The 14107-nt window shown below is 39.2% G+C and overlaps 4 protein-coding genes across 5 annotated transcripts; 1 reads left to right on the top strand and 3 right to left on the bottom strand.

The window, feature by feature from the left end:
- The first annotated feature begins 908 nt into the window (after positions 1-908).
- On the top strand, positions 909-7509 carry LOC145737184 (LON peptidase N-terminal domain and RING finger protein 3). Its single transcript, XM_081991780.1, has 8 exons — positions 909-1140; positions 1879-2175; positions 5889-6013; positions 6100-6229; positions 6287-6401; positions 6456-6894; positions 6948-7211; positions 7271-7509. Exons 2-8 carry the CDS (start codon positions 1884-1886, stop codon positions 7421-7423), a joined length of 1518 nt encoding a protein of 505 aa, XP_081847906.1. The 5' UTR covers positions 909-1140; positions 1879-1883; the 3' UTR covers positions 7424-7509.
- On the bottom strand, positions 3321-5372 carry LOC145737078 (GTP-binding protein Di-Ras2-like). Its single transcript, XM_081991680.1, has 3 exons — positions 5342-5372; positions 3635-3838; positions 3321-3368 (listed from the first exon to the last, which is right to left on the bottom strand). The coding sequence occupies exons 1-3, from the start codon at positions 5369-5371 to the stop codon at positions 3321-3323; spliced, it is 282 nt and encodes a 93-aa protein (XP_081847806.1). The 5' UTR covers position 5372.
- Positions 7510-8490: 981 nt separating the features above from the next.
- On the bottom strand, positions 8491-10199 carry CtsB (Cathepsin B). Of its 2 annotated transcripts, none has more exons than XM_081991782.1 (7): positions 10066-10199; positions 9713-9887; positions 9449-9658; positions 9191-9391; positions 8877-9138; positions 8693-8821; positions 8491-8642 (listed from the first exon to the last, which is right to left on the bottom strand). In XM_081991782.1, the coding sequence occupies exons 2-7, from the start codon at positions 9833-9835 to the stop codon at positions 8563-8565; spliced, it is 1005 nt and encodes a 334-aa protein (XP_081847908.1). In that variant the 5' UTR covers positions 9836-9887; positions 10066-10199; the 3' UTR covers positions 8491-8562. The 2 variants fall into 2 exon arrangements, with proteins under 2 accessions (XP_081847908.1, XP_081847907.1); XM_081991781.1 differs by having other exon boundaries at positions 9713-9843; positions 10065-10198.
- A 29-nt stretch (positions 10200-10228) lies between these two features.
- On the bottom strand, positions 10229-14103 carry LOC145737183 (WD repeat-containing protein CG11141). The gene is made up of 10 exons (XM_081991779.1): positions 13439-14103; positions 13228-13380; positions 13044-13175; positions 12829-12989; positions 12640-12775; positions 12383-12588; positions 11019-11113; positions 10733-10967; positions 10476-10678; positions 10229-10424 (listed from the first exon to the last, which is right to left on the bottom strand). The coding sequence occupies exons 1-10, from the start codon at positions 13652-13654 to the stop codon at positions 10279-10281; spliced, it is 1683 nt and encodes a 560-aa protein (XP_081847905.1). The 5' UTR covers positions 13655-14103; the 3' UTR covers positions 10229-10278.
- Between the last annotated feature and the right edge of the window lie 4 nt (positions 14104-14107).

Below are 14107 nucleotides of genomic sequence, written 5' to 3'. Positions count from 1 at the left end.
TACCTACCAACAATTATTGCGCAAATGTACCAGTCAGTGGTACCTTATACAAAACACACGTTAAAACGACGTAATATTAGATCAAATTCTCGGTCCAATAGTTGGTCACATAACCACACATTAAGCCTCTGATACTGAAAGCTGAAATAGTCACGTGACTTACCGTCACCACATCATGTATCGGGTCACGTGGTATATCTGTCAAAATACTAACAAATAATCTTACTAATCAAAGCAAGCTGTGGTTTGAATGTGGCAGTTTATGTTCAGTGTAATTTACCATATTTAGTCAAAAATTCCAATATATGTACCGAACTAGAGGGGTTATTGATTGCTGCTACTTTTAAAATAGTTTTTATTGCATTGAAGAAAGTTTTGAGCGTAAATTAATTTAAGAGTTGGGAGTGTTTAGGTTTTGAGACAAAAGCTATGTTGATTGATCCCAAATTGCCAATATAGTGTCAAAATCACGTACATCAGAGTAAGTATATGAATGAGTGATAATAAAGTAATATTAAAATAAAAAATCTGATTAAATACCTGTAATATTCACACATACAGCTTCCAAACTATGGTCTGACTGAAGTCATTCAAGTATTCTCTATCTTTGTCTGGTCAGCCGTTTTGTTTGCTTCCTGGCTTTTTTCAACGCTAATAAACACAAAATACTACTAAACCATTCGATTTTATGTCTTTAACAGACCGTTTTGTTGCATTTTTGTTTACAAATTAAAACTAACCCGCCATTAACATTCAGTTCATAGTAGGCGCCGCCTGTGTCATCTGTCAGTGTCACAGCAGATCAATGTTGTCACGCCCGCACAACGCTGCCAGATTGTTTTCTCGTTCCGTCGCACATTTTTTGTTGTAAACCGCGGGGATCGAATCGAACGCAAGCAAAACAGCGACAGCGCGCTTTAGTTGGCGCCTAGCAGTGGAATCGCGCAGTACGCGTCGCTTATCCCACCAGTCTCGGGTCCATGTGCTCGCAACACTGTGACGCAATCATCCAGTTTACATAACAATGTTGTAAATATACGTGCACAGGATGATTCCCGTTGTGATTATTGGATAACAAGCTTGTGCGTGTTTCGGGCCTTATTGGCTTCCGCTTTGACCGGATTTATATCCGCAATTAGGGTAAGTACACACAATAATGTTTTCCGAAGCGCTCCTGGATTTTGTTGTGTGTTGATCGGAACGTTGTCTCTCTGTTTACGTGTATGCGTGTTACATAAAAGTGTTTTTTTTATGTGGCGTTGGCGTCAATTAGGTAACACTAGTGTACACCACAACTAGATTTGGTAGTGCGTCTGCATAATATTATTGGTAACCAACTGGTTTTCGACCGTATTTTTTTTTAATATCAAATCAAATTGCATAACTTTTAAATTCTTATACAATGTCACCGGTACGACAGTTTGCGGTATATCCGTTCTAAGTATTTTATTTATGTTAATGGTATTTGTTTGGTATTCAAATATAATGCGTGATTGAATCAAAAGTACCTCGGAAAACTTTCAGTCAGGTTCAGCAATAACTGTAGTTGACAAATATGAAGCATTTTGACAGTTTCACCGCGCCTTCTAGATTAAAATGGTTACGTGACATACACTTAAATACATTTGACAGGTGACGTACGTGACTGACTCATGAAATGACCAAATTTGCCTAGAAAGGCTAACAACCTCATAACATGTTTTTGCTGTTTTATCCACACACTTAATCGTTAAACTAATAAAAATATGTCATATACAACGGTTAATACCCGATAAATCACTGGTAAAACGCATTAATTATTCCGAAAAAGCAACAACAAGTTGTTTTTTGATTAAGTGTGATAAGCACTTAAAATACAAATTAAAATCATAATTGCAGGTAAAATGGACGACATTCCGTTGACTATTAGCACGACAGAGCTCCGTCTACTCCAAACTACCCTGCGCAGTGCCATGCAAACGAGAAACGTCAACATATTCACGTGTCCAGTGTGTCATCATATTTTGCGACACCCGGTGACCGTAAAGTGCGGACACACGGTGTGTTTGGAGTGTTTGGTGCGCAAAAAGTGCGGTTTGTGCTCGCTGGACGCGGACGAGGACCGTTTGAGTGTCAACGTGCTGGTCCAGGGCCTGATCGAAAAATGGAAGGAGCGAAACAAGATGTCCGATTCGGGTGAGTTTGCACCGGTTATTACATGTTCGTTATTATATCATCGTCGGGTTTAATACAGTTCTGATATAAGCGTGTTATAACAATAGTTTGTTTTACGCAACGGCATTTACTTTGGCACGTTTTAAACTGCGCGAATCATTGTGTAATGCATAATCTATAATGCTAATGGTTTTCGATACATATTACTGGGCGCATTAGGTAATACACCTTATACCTATTATATATGTCTTATAAAATGTAACGAGACGCCATTCAAAGTGATTGCAATGTTGTTCTCTTTGTGTACCACATTAGGGCTGGCGTTTACCACATCACTACTTTCCAACTGTCGTTTGTCAATGTCAAATCTTATTACTAACTAGTTGGCTATGCTAGTTTGGCTCAACACACTCTGTTCAAAAATTAAGTTTCTTTCTGCCCTTGTACGGTTATTTGTTTTTTTCTGTGTATACGTAGAGATGGGCAACAGACCAGCTAAAACGTGGCAAATATCCAAACAACCATTGGACTTTTATTGCCATAACAGTTCAGGTCTGTTAAAAACAACTGTCATTGTCCGCCATTTTGCTGCTTTGATTGCTAGCAACTCGTGCACATACACGCGATATTAACTATTGTTATTGTTTGTTACGCGGGTTATCGTTGACGTGTGCACATTTTAACGAGAAACCGGTCGAAAAATACATTACTAATCCCGTAAATACGTTCATCGAATCGATAACTGTGCAGCACTGTAATGTAATAAAAATTTCAGGTCAGATTAGGTTAGGGTCATTGAATTCAATGATAAGTAAACTTTCTTGGATAGGCCTCTTGTCCATTGACAGCTGACATAACCAAGTTATGCCTACCGGTGTGTGTATGCGTCGATTTCACTTAATGCTGCACCGTCAGAGAAAGTTCAACCTTAACATTGAACTCAACCTTGTCTGAAAGCGAAAATGTTGGCGGTTATTTTTGGATTTTCTTTGATTTACGTTTACCAGTGGCGTTACACTGAACCACCCTCTTGGAAATTGTACGTGCGCCACTGTTTTAGTGTGTGCATTTTTATTTTTAGCTAGACAACGTTCAAATCAAGTTTGTTTGGGTTGTTTTTGCCGGCTAATTTAAGAACTAGCGAAAGTGAAACGAAATTGTATTGCTCACATACACACAACACGATGGAAAACTGACTCTGATGGAAACTGGTTCTGAAAAAAAAACATTTTTATTAACTCAAACTAGTTGGCAACACTGTGTTTTTTGACCAATCACTGTACTCACGGATACTTAGGCAAATTTCTATACTATACTCACATAAACGTCTTTAACCCTAAATAACTCCCTTATTTCAACCCTTACGACAAAAAGTAAGAGAAGGTAAATTATAGTACAGATTTAGGGCTTTCCAAAAATGTGCTTTAAAAAGACCTAGTTGCCTCCCTTTTGCCGCTAGAGGACGCTCAAACAAACTTACCTCGCGATTACCGGTAAGATCGATTTTATTTGGTCGAACACTCTCGTGTATTTGATCCCTCAACGCTCTCGCCTCCTCAAAAGTGTTGGCATCGGTGACGTCATAAACGAGGACGAAAGCGTCCGCGGACGATATGGACAACGCCTTCATTGCTGGAAATTCGTACGCCCCTGACGTGTCCAGAATATCTAAGGTTAGGTGAACCTGAAGAAAAAAACGGTAAAAATCAGAAAAATGCTTTAATTTTAATTAGCGAGTTCCTGGTGATCCGATCGTGACGAACTTACTAAAACTAGACACTTTCATCTACAAACACTGAAAATTTCAGCTCGATTCGTCCAGTAGTTTCTGAGATATTTCACATTAAACTAGCTTGCTGTCTAAACTGTCTTACCTGAAAACATGCACGTACTTTGACATTTTTAGTGACAGCTGTCAAAAAGTGGCAACTGTCAAATTTAGTAATAGTAGTCTAGTCTGTCACTGAAGTAAAACTGTCAAAATCCACTTCATGGAGCTATAAAACTATAAAACACACTTCAAAGTGAGCTTGGTCAGTTTAAATATTTGTTCGAGTTTTACACCTCCATGAGTAGCATTTTGACAGTTTTCCAGCTAAAACTGACTGTTTGACAAATAGTCAGAAACGACAACAGTCAACAGTTTGAGAATCACTGATTTTGCACTCATTTCACCCATAAAATACTAATTAACCTCATTTTGAATTAGAACGCTGTTTTAGCACAAATGAGAGGTTTTAAACAGTTTGAGAACCACTGGAAACACTCTGGATGTTCTCTGTAAGCAAAAATGTCAAAAAACCGTTTGAAAACCACTGATTTTCCACTCAGGTCACTCATAAAATGCTAATTAACCACATTTGGAATTAGAACGCTGTTGTGCAAAAATGAGAGGTTTAAAACAGTTTGAGAACCACTGGTGCCACTTTGAGAGTTCTCTGGAAACTAAAAATGTCAAAAACAGTTTGAGAACCACTGATATCCCAATAATTGGTCCGGATGCCCTAGAACGTAACGATTTTTACTACTGTCATTTTGACAGCCCATAACTCGGTTATTTTGACAGATATCGAGTTGATTTTTTTGACAGATTGCAGCACAGTGTGTCCCCTACAAACTGTCAAATGACAAGTTTGTACGAAAAACGTCAACTAACCGAGTTAATGGACAAAAATATCCGAGTTGCACTGTCAAGTTGTGATTAGTACTTCTGTAACTTTGACAGCCCATAACTCGGTAATTATGACAGATATCGAGTTGATTTTTCAGACGGATTGTAGCCCAGAGTGTTCCCTACAAACTGTCAAATGACAAGTTTGTACGAAAAACGTCAACTAACCGAGTTAATGAACGAAAATATTCGAGTTGCACTGTCAAGTTGTGATTAGTACTTCTGTAACTTTGACAGCCCATAACTCGGTAATTATGACAGATATCGAGTTGATTTTTCAGACGGATTGTAGCCCAGAGTGTTCCCTACAAACTGTCAAATGACAAGTTTGTACGAAAAACGTCAACTAACCGAGTTAATGGACGAAAATATTCGAGTTGCATTGGCAAGTTGAGATTGGCACTTCTGTAACTTTGACAGCCCATAACTCGGTTATTTTGACAGGTATCGAGTTGATTTTTTTGGCAGATTGTAGCCCAGAATGTCCTCTACAAACTGTCACCCCCAAAAACTCACTCCTTGTACGTTAAAATCCCCGTGATGCATCTCCTCCACTCTGTATCTGTTAGGGTTGTGATTACATGTAGTATAGTACCTCAGACATGATGTAACACTTCCAAAAAGTAAATTTCAAAGGGTTCTGGTATAGAGTTTTTTTAGGGGTTACTTTAAAGTTATACGGTACTCAAAACCAATGAAATAACCGTTTTAATTGTGTTTATAACTGCTTTTTTACCGGTTTGTTTACGCAAAAGTATTAACGTAACGGAACGTGGCCGTTATAATGGAAAAGCTGGCATTTTGTAATACTTTCGGTTTTTCTTCTGTCTGAAATTTTCCTTACAACTAAATAATAATTGTTATTAAATAATAGCGAGGCAAACAATTAGGTGTTACGAAAATATAATAAATCTGTGCTACTTTCGTCAATAAGTCCTTGTGCTCATTTTGCAATGGAGGTTCTTTATACGCGCCTGCATTTATTATTGCTCGGGTACCCGATTCTGATTGTATCGGTCGCAGAAATGCAACAATTTCAATTATTGCCACTGTTTTCTTGCAGATTTGCCCGTGTTCAACCTGCTGTTACATCCCAGGTACCAGTTAAGGTCCGGACGGACGGGAGTACGGTACTCCATCGATGTAAGAATCAAAAATGGACCTAAAAGTCGCAGAAAACATATTCAGGTAGAGGAAGAGTTAAATCTGGAAACAGACAGTTTGATCAATGTAAACTGTCAAATATGACGTCACGCAACTTACTCTTATTTTAGGGTATTCAAATTGATTTCGAACGACAACCAGGCAGACGTATATCGCGTAGCTTAAAGCCGAAAAGAAGAAAAGGGAAGTGTTTCCAGAAAGTTCTGGAAAATACCCTGGAAGAGCTGGAAGCCACTTTAGGTATTACCTTTATTTAAATTATTATAGGAAATTACTATGACATATACTATGATGCAGATAAAGCGTTAAGAAATACTTGGGACTGTATCTCAGAGGAGGACTTGGAATGTCTGCTTTGTAGACAATGTTTGTCCGATCCAGTCACCACACCCTGCGGACACACTTTTTGCAGGTAATTGAATTAAAAATGGAACCAATAAAATGCTAAACAACAGTCGTTGCGCAGAGACTGTCTCACTAGAGTGTTGGACCATCGATTGTCCTGCCCTCTATGCGTCTGTCAACTGTCAGTAGGAGATTACTTGCGTGGTACCAGCGAGGTATTGGAGCAAGCCATTCAGTTTCTCTTTCCCGAACTGACCAAACCTGAATCGCACCATTCCGCCACGACTGCGCAAATTCCAGTGTTTGTGTGCACGAATGCATTCCCGGGGGTGGCGTGTCCGCTCTACGTCAACGAGCCCCGTTACCGGCTTTTAATCAGGCGGTGTCTGCAAAGTGCCACCAAAACGTTTGCCATGGCCAGTGTCGATCCCTGCGGGGCTAAATTCATGCAGTACGGTACCATTTTGGAGATTCGGGACGCGGTTACTCTTGAAGATGGCCGGATTATTTTATCGACCCAGGGGGCGCGCAGGTTCCGCGTGGTTAGTGTCGATGAACAGGTACATTACTAACTAACCTACATTCTCTGAGTTACAAGTTTGATTTATCACAGGACGGCTACGATACGGCCAATATCGAACACATCCACGATGACCGGCCTAGACAAGAGGACATTTCAGCGATAGTGCTGTTACACAAAAAAGTGTACTCTAGAGCTGTCAAATGGATTAGACTACTATCGCCCTCTGTGTTGTCCGAGGTGGAACGTCTGATCGGTAAAATGCCGCTGGTGGAAAACGACTGGCTCAACCTTCCCGACGGTCCATCCTGGACATGGTGGTTGATACCCATTTTACCACTCAGTTCACATCTTCAGGTAAAAATTTTTATATTTCATTTTATTTTCAACAACTGATTATATAATTTCATCACTAGGTGGGGTTTTTAAGCAGCACCAGCTTGGAGAAACGGCTCAGAGCAATCGACAAGATGCTAGAGCATATAAAGGTTAGGATGCGGGGCGTGACCAAAGAAGAGCCTCTCAGCTATCCCAGACTGGAAGACAACTCGGTGTTTTGTAGCGAATAAGGATTGTGCGTGCTAAAGTTTGTTTTTGTACATTTTCACCGGTTTTTTAATTTATTTTTGTAATATACTGACGTTATTAAGGCAGAGTGATTTATTTTAATAATTTGGCAACATGCTGTCATCTGTCAGATTAGTCAGACAGTACACACAAAATGGCGTAAATTATCCAGAACGGGTAGTTCATAAACAATAGATTTTGTGGTTTTTACTGAGTTTTCGTGATTTTCTAAACTTCCAGTGGTGCTAGTGAGTTTAAGATGTCCGTTTCGTCATTTGCATGTTTACTGATCTGAAACTTTGGCGACATTGGAGTTATACAGTAAGCAGATCTTTGAATTGGTTTTTTGTGATTTTCTTCTTCTTTTGGTTTTACGACCTTAAGCTGCCAGGACTATACGGCTTTTTGTGATTTTAATGAGTAAGTAAACAGTGTTATTTAATTAAAACTCTTCTAGGTTCGTAAACAGACAAATTCCAGAAAAAAATATTTACGACTTTTCTTAATTATTCTTTTCTTGACAGTTATGACGTCATAACAAATGTATTGTTGTCTTTATCTGTTTCACAGTCACAAATAGTAGAAAAAAAGGACAATACACAATATACAAAGATATCGTCTGTCAAAATAGTTATTCTCGCATCATAGGTGGCTGTGAAAATTAATTTTTTGACTTTGACACAAAATGGCAGCCGTTACAAACTACTAGTTGATTTTCCGGGATTTTCCAGACTTTATAACACTTTCAGTGGTCTTTTTTATTGTGTCGTGTGTTTTTAACCGATTTTCGAACCGCCCTGTGTTCTATATTCCTGATTTGTGGTGTAAAAAACAATTTAAGGGACAAAACTGAAGGTAAGTACACATTTGAATTTTTAAACCTGATTTTATGCCCTACATATTTAGAAAAAGCTGACCAAGCACAATTCTTCTTGGTAAATTGAGTGTTTAAGTGGTCTTGAACCGTTTTTGTGGTATTTATAACTCATACAATTCACCATCCAGTCTAGGGTCATTGAAGGGTATTTTGGTGTGTTAACAGCTTAAAAAATAGTAAAACTAATACATATTCTCTGGGTTTGGACAGTTTATTTCAAATATGCACTCTAATCATTAAAAAATAGCACTGCATAGCTGTGTTTTATGATAATTTTGGCAAACCAGCTACAATACCACTCTCAATTCCTAGATGGTCTTTGCCTTTCAGAATTTTAAAGGTACCTACAAAAAAATTGTGCTAATTTAATGGCTTTATGAACAGATTATCTAACCTTGGTCGCCCCAATCAGAATTCCAGGAATTAGCAACCAGCCAATAAGGGACGCGGTTTTCCACTCCCCACCCTAAAATTCGAATAGCGTGTCCACCCAAATAGCTTCCGCTTATGTGTTGGTACACTCCTGTAATTATTATACAGTTTTACTGGTGTTATAATCGCAGAAAACAGCTACTTACCGGATTTGTAATTGAGGAAGTCCGCGTAGACCGAAAAAGCGGCCTCTACAGGTCCGTTTGTAGAAATCTCGGTTTGAATTTGTTCCACCTGGCTAGAAACCGAGTAGGCTTTGGAACCAAATTGTTTGTCTTTGGCGTAGGGTACCGGGTAGGTAGATTCGCACTGGTGCACGCACTTGGGGGTTCCACCGCCTGGAGTACACGCAGGCCTTGTTCCATTGACGTGGTGCTCGCACGGAGCAATTTCATACGGTCGACATCCCTAAAATTAGTCTTTTAAACCACAAAATGGCTTATTATAGTCGGGATAGTACGTGGTTGGATCCGTAAGGTCCTCCAGACACGATTCCTTTCCTGACCCAGTAGTGAAAAGCTGCACCGGGAAAGCCCCCATTGCAACCCATACCGCAGGTGTAACAGCAAGACACCAAGTCGTCAGAAGAAAAGCGAAAATGCTTTCTACCGTTAGAGTGGATACAGACCCGATCTGACATTACTTCAACAGCTCCAAAAGCCTTTAAAATAAACGCAGTGATAGTAATAACACTTATTTCCACTCAGAGTGGAATTACCCAGCAAGATCCACAAGATCCTTGATCCCGTATCTCTCTAATAGTGGGACAATCTGGCCACTGCGTTCTAGAATCAAAATTGGTAGCAAGTTGCACAACTTCAAGGTCATGAATGTGGACTGGGGGTAGATAATCCTTATGATCGGGCAAAACACCCATAAGGCCTTTGATATACTGCATAGACACGTGAGGTCCAAAGTTTCTTCCAGCCTGCAATTTTTTTCCTTGTAGAGAACCGTTAAAACAGGGATAACTGAACTGTACCTGCCATGTGGAGTTTTGTTCGTTAATGTAGTCTATGAACTCGTCTGATAAGGGGTGCAAGTCGGCTTCTATGTGACCAACCACCATTAGCAACACACTCAACAGTAATAAGATGGTTTTCATTGTCAAACCTTATAGAGAAGAGAGAGAGAAGAGCTGTTTTAATCTCAAACTCAAAGTAAATGCAATAACAAGCATTTATCTCAAAACGGATTTTACCTTGAACTCTCTGTTTGACTTTTAGGTTGGTTACCAGTTTAACTAACTCGTTTTTAATTCATTTCTAGTCCTTTTAGGGCCAGGGCAACAAAACAAAGAAAGCTGAATAACCATTAAAATTTGATTTACTTACCCAAGCTGCGATAACGCCGGTCACTGTTCAATCATCTACTTAACAGGATCAACTAGCTGGACTTAACAAATAAACGAATTCTCTAATAACAGAGGTTGCGCAATTACATACATTTGCAGAGACGTACCGGGTTAGGTTTATCTGCTTCAAGAAATACCATGTAATTTCGGGTCTTACGACTATATTCGAATAAAACAGACAAATAAGTGATACATTAAACAATCTCCCAGTCGCTTAGAGAGGAATCGTTATTGGAAGACTTGTGAGTCTCCATTTTTGGTATAGGAATGCTTCTAGACTTTGAGGGTGTCTGGACTAGGTTGATATTGCTGATATTCCAATTATTCGGCAGCGTAACAACTGAAAAATAACGATTCTCAATAAAGAGCTGAAATTGGGTTAGAAACGCACTTTTAGCTTCAGGTTGTTTAAACTCCTGACTAGGACCCGACTGTTCAACAGTAAAATCCGGCTCTTTAACTTTAAATGTGTTGATGGGAGGTTCAGGATCAAGTTCTAACTGTTCAAGCTTCAGGACATCCCCTAGGAGCAATTGTTCCGGTGTTTTGTGCTCCGTTAACCCATTCACTACGCTCACGTTCATCAAAGTGGGCCTAAAAGGATTATTCCAGACCCTCCAATCAAATTAAATTATACAAAATCCACACCTGATGAAATTAACATCTTCCTGGTCAATATGGTTCACTTTAGGGTCTTTGGTTTTACCATTTTGCTCCTTGTTGCGTCCTTTTTTCCTCACTTTCTTGCTAAACAGTATACTGTCATCGAAATCCAGCTTGCTGATTTCATCAAAGGACTTTGAGTCAGTTTGTGGTGAGGTTTCTTTGGCTTCTTCCGCAGCGGAGATTACTGAATCAACGGTCGCATTGTCCACTTCAGTGACTGTGACAACCAGAAATTAGTGAATAATACGAAGAGTATGTAAACAAGTACCATTATCGCACTCTGGATGATATGACACCCTTATGAGACTCCTCTCCTCTTCTAGTATGAATAGTTCGTCTTTGTACGTCGCTATGTCTAGGATGCTGTCAATGTAGCATAAAGGCAACATGTTAAATTTGGATTTTTTGTCTACAGGGTGGCCGTTTTTCAAGCCCCAACACGAGAATCTAAGAGTTACAAGGAAGTTTCTTATTCCTGCATTTCTTCCAGTTTGGGTGAAGTAAGGATTGTGTAGAGAAAAAATGCAGTACGCTCCTGGGTTTTAACGTTGATTAACTATCTGTACAGCAATTTTCAGGGCCGTAGCTACCAAATTTTGAAAATACACTAAAATTGTGTTTTATTGCATTTTAGCTAAACTTCCTTCATTTCAATGGTATTTATCACAGTTTGTGTGAAGTGAGGGCTGTTTTGGAAAAAATGCAGTACGTCCCTGGATTTTAGGTTCAATTTACTATCTGCACAGCAAATTTCAGTGCCGTAACTACCAAATTTTGGAAATACTGACTGAAATTCTGTTTTATTGCATTTTAACTGACTTTCCTTAACTTTCAATGATATTTATCACAACGTGTGTGAAGTGAAGGTTGTTTTGGATAAAATGCAGTACGTCCCTGAATTTTAACGTCGATTTACTATCTGCACAGCAAATTTCAGGGCCGTAGCTACCAAATTTTGAAAATACTGACTAAAATTGTGTTTTATTGCATTTTAGCTAAACTTCCTTCATTTCAATGGTATTTATCACAGTTTGTGTGAAGTGAGGGCTGTTTTGGAAAAAATGGAGTACGTCCCTCGATTTTAGGTTCAATTTACTATCTGCACAGCAAATTTCAGGGCCGTAACTAGCAAATTTTGAAAATACTGACTAAAATTGTCTTTTATTGCATTTTAGCTAAACTTCCTTCATTTCAATGGTATTTATCACAGTTTGTGTGAAGTGAGGGCTGTTTATGGAAAAAATGCAGTACGCTCCTGGATTTTAGGTTCAATTTACTATCTAGACACCAAATTTCAAGGCCGTAAAACCCAGAGATCGGAAATACTGACTGAAACTGTGTTCCATTGCATTTTAAGTGACTCTTTAATTTTAAATGGTTTTTATCAAAATTTGTGTGAAGTGAGGGTTGTTTTGGAAAAAATGCAGTACGTCCCTGAATTTTAACATCAATTGCACACAAATTTCAGAGCCGTAACCCTTAGATTTTGGAACTATTGAAATAACCTAGATTCTCATGGTGGGGTTTGAAAAACACACAAACATGTTTAAGCAGGAAAACAAGGAGAGACAATTTGGGCAAATTAGGGTCACCAACTACCCTTAAAAATCACTTTTTTTTATAGATAATTACCTTCTTAAGTTGTTAACAGTGGCCAAAACGCTCATAGTGTCCGGATCTAAAAAATACACTACATCATTACTGTAGGTGACCAGCAAATTATCACAGAACTGTCGTACGATCCCAAAAGCAGCCTCTTTCTGAGGTTTCAGCTGTTGTAGAGCCTTTGACATGGGATTGAGCAGTGGCACTTGTGGACACTCTTTACACAACAAGTCCTTTAACAGTCCCACTGAATGACCGACTATAAATCACTGTTACAAGCTTACTTTAAACAGTAAAGTCTTCTGGACTTCCCCTTCAATGTTTGCAATCCAAATGCGCAGCCCTGGCCTCATGCAATACAAGATCAGGTCGTTAGGTTTGAAGCCTTTTTGGCATATGATACCCCCAAATTTACCAAGACTACAAAATCAACTGTGATACAGTCTGGAATACCCCAAAAAACTAACTCTAACATTTTCCTGTCTTTTTTACCCACTTGACAGACTTTCCACTTATCAGAGTGAAAGCATATAATGCTGCGAAATGTGGTTGAAATCAGCAGGTACTGCTGCTTGTAACTCAATTGAACTACTTCATAAGACTCATTCAGTATTTCAATGGACTTACACACGTGCTGCAACAACTCTGATGAGTAAACCAACAAACTAACACAAACATAAAAGCTTACTAAGTAAAAGTCTAGCTCAGTTAAAATTATACTGCCAGTTTTGTCTCCTGAGAACAGTTTCATACCATTTTTTGACCATTCTAGTGCTGATATAGGGTTCTTATGCATGTCAACCACAGTATAGCGTTCCACCTTTAATAAACCCGGTTTAAATCTATTAAAAACACACCTTAAAGCAACCAACTTGTTTTGGTTTAGGTTTCAAATTTTCAGGCAAATTATCGGGCGGCGACTTGGGGATTTGGAATATAGTGATGCCCCCAGCTTGATTACCTGCAGCCACCATATAATCCACAGTGGAGACTGCTTTAATACAGTTAATTGGTGAGTTAGGATTCTTAAAAAAAACCTTTTATTAAAAAAAGCTGCATGTGGAAACAGGCTAACACACTAACCTCGCATCGTAAACGTTGCAAATCTTTGCGTTTACGGTCGTACCAGAAAATCACGCCAACATTAGTGCCTAGAGCTAGAAATTCAGATAAAACGTCCAGACAAGTCAGTTTAATGTCCTGCGAGAATATTCCACCGGTTTTGGTGGGTAGTTTGTCGAACAAATCGGTTAAGGGGGCCCATTCCCTTAGAATGCTAGGAATCTGGTTTTGTTCCATTACTACCGCTCGGTTAATTCATTACTGTGGGGGAATTCCTGTGAACCACATTACGGGATAAGTTGTTGACATGTATTGATTATTGTTATCATTCAAAAATCCGTTAAATATCACTTTCAACAATAGGAAAACTTAAATTTTAAATTAATGTTATTAGCAATTTGTTGTGGGTAGTCAAGGACGGTAAACAGTACAGGATTGCTCGATCGGCCGATTTTGTTTCCCGGCGGCGAATGAATTCTGACGTCACAGTGGGCCTTCGGGCGCACAATACGCTAAATATTCGCCCGAGACGCTATGTACGAGATTGTCAAGGGTGCCTGTGATTTCGGTTTACTCCGACCCCATGGTGACGTAAAAATCGTCACCGGCCCGAGCCGATACCGGCAAGATTGCGCTTATGGGATTAAGCACTCCTGTACTGTTTACAATCCTTGGTGGGTAGTGACGTTT

This window comes from Ips typographus, linkage group LG13 (genome assembly GCF_016097725.1).
Source record: "Ips typographus isolate SLU linkage group LG13, UJ_Ityp_2.0, whole genome shotgun sequence".
NCBI classification, from domain to species: Eukaryota; Metazoa; Arthropoda; class Insecta; order Coleoptera; family Curculionidae; genus Ips; species Ips typographus.
Note: the sequence above shows the minus strand (reverse complement) of the source record. Positions and strands in the feature narration are given on the sequence as shown.

Bases quoted from the DNA above. Each gene is read 5' to 3' on its own strand.
- LOC145737184 (XM_081991780.1), top strand. From the start codon at position 1,884: ATGGACGACATTCCGTTGACTATTAGCACGACAGAGCTCCGTCTACTC. The intron at 6,014-6,099 runs GTAGAGGAAGAG...CTCTTATTTTAG, and splicing joins GTCGCAGAAAACATATTCAG to GGTATTCAAATTGATTTCGA. The intron at 6,402-6,455 runs GTAATTGAATTA...GTCGTTGCGCAG, and splicing joins TGCGGACACACTTTTTGCAG to AGACTGTCTCACTAGAGTGT.
- LOC145737078 (XM_081991680.1), bottom strand. From the start codon at position 5,371: ATGCATCACGGGGATTTTAACGTACAAGGA. The intron at 3,839-5,341 runs GTGAGTTTTTGG...TTTTTTCTTCAG, and splicing joins GGGATTTTAACGTACAAGGA to GTTCACCTAACCTTAGATAT. The intron at 3,369-3,634 runs GTAAGTTTGTTT...TTTTTTTTTCAG, and splicing joins ATCTTACCGGTAATCGCGAG to AACCAGTTTCCATCAGAGTC.
- CtsB (XM_081991782.1), bottom strand. From the start codon at position 9,835: ATGAAAACCATCTTATTACTGTTGAGTGTGTTGCTAATGGTGGTTGGT. The intron at 9,392-9,448 runs GTAATTCCACTC...TTTATTTTAAAG, and splicing joins GATCTTGTGGATCTTGCTGG to GCTTTTGGAGCTGTTGAAGT. The intron at 8,643-8,692 runs GTTAGATAATCT...ATTTTTTTGTAG, and splicing joins TTCTGATTGGGGCGACCAAG to GTACCTTTAAAATTCTGAAA.
- LOC145737183 (XM_081991779.1), bottom strand. From the start codon at position 13,654: ATGGAACAAAACCAGATTCCTAGCATTCTAAGGGAATGGGCCCCCTTA. The intron at 12,990-13,043 runs GTAAGCTTTTAT...GAGTTGTTGCAG, and splicing joins CTGAGCTAGACTTTTACTTA to CACGTGTGTAAGTCCATTGA. The intron at 10,679-10,732 runs GTGTGGATTTTG...TAATCCTTTTAG, and splicing joins GAAGATGTTAATTTCATCAG to GCCCACTTTGATGAACGTGA.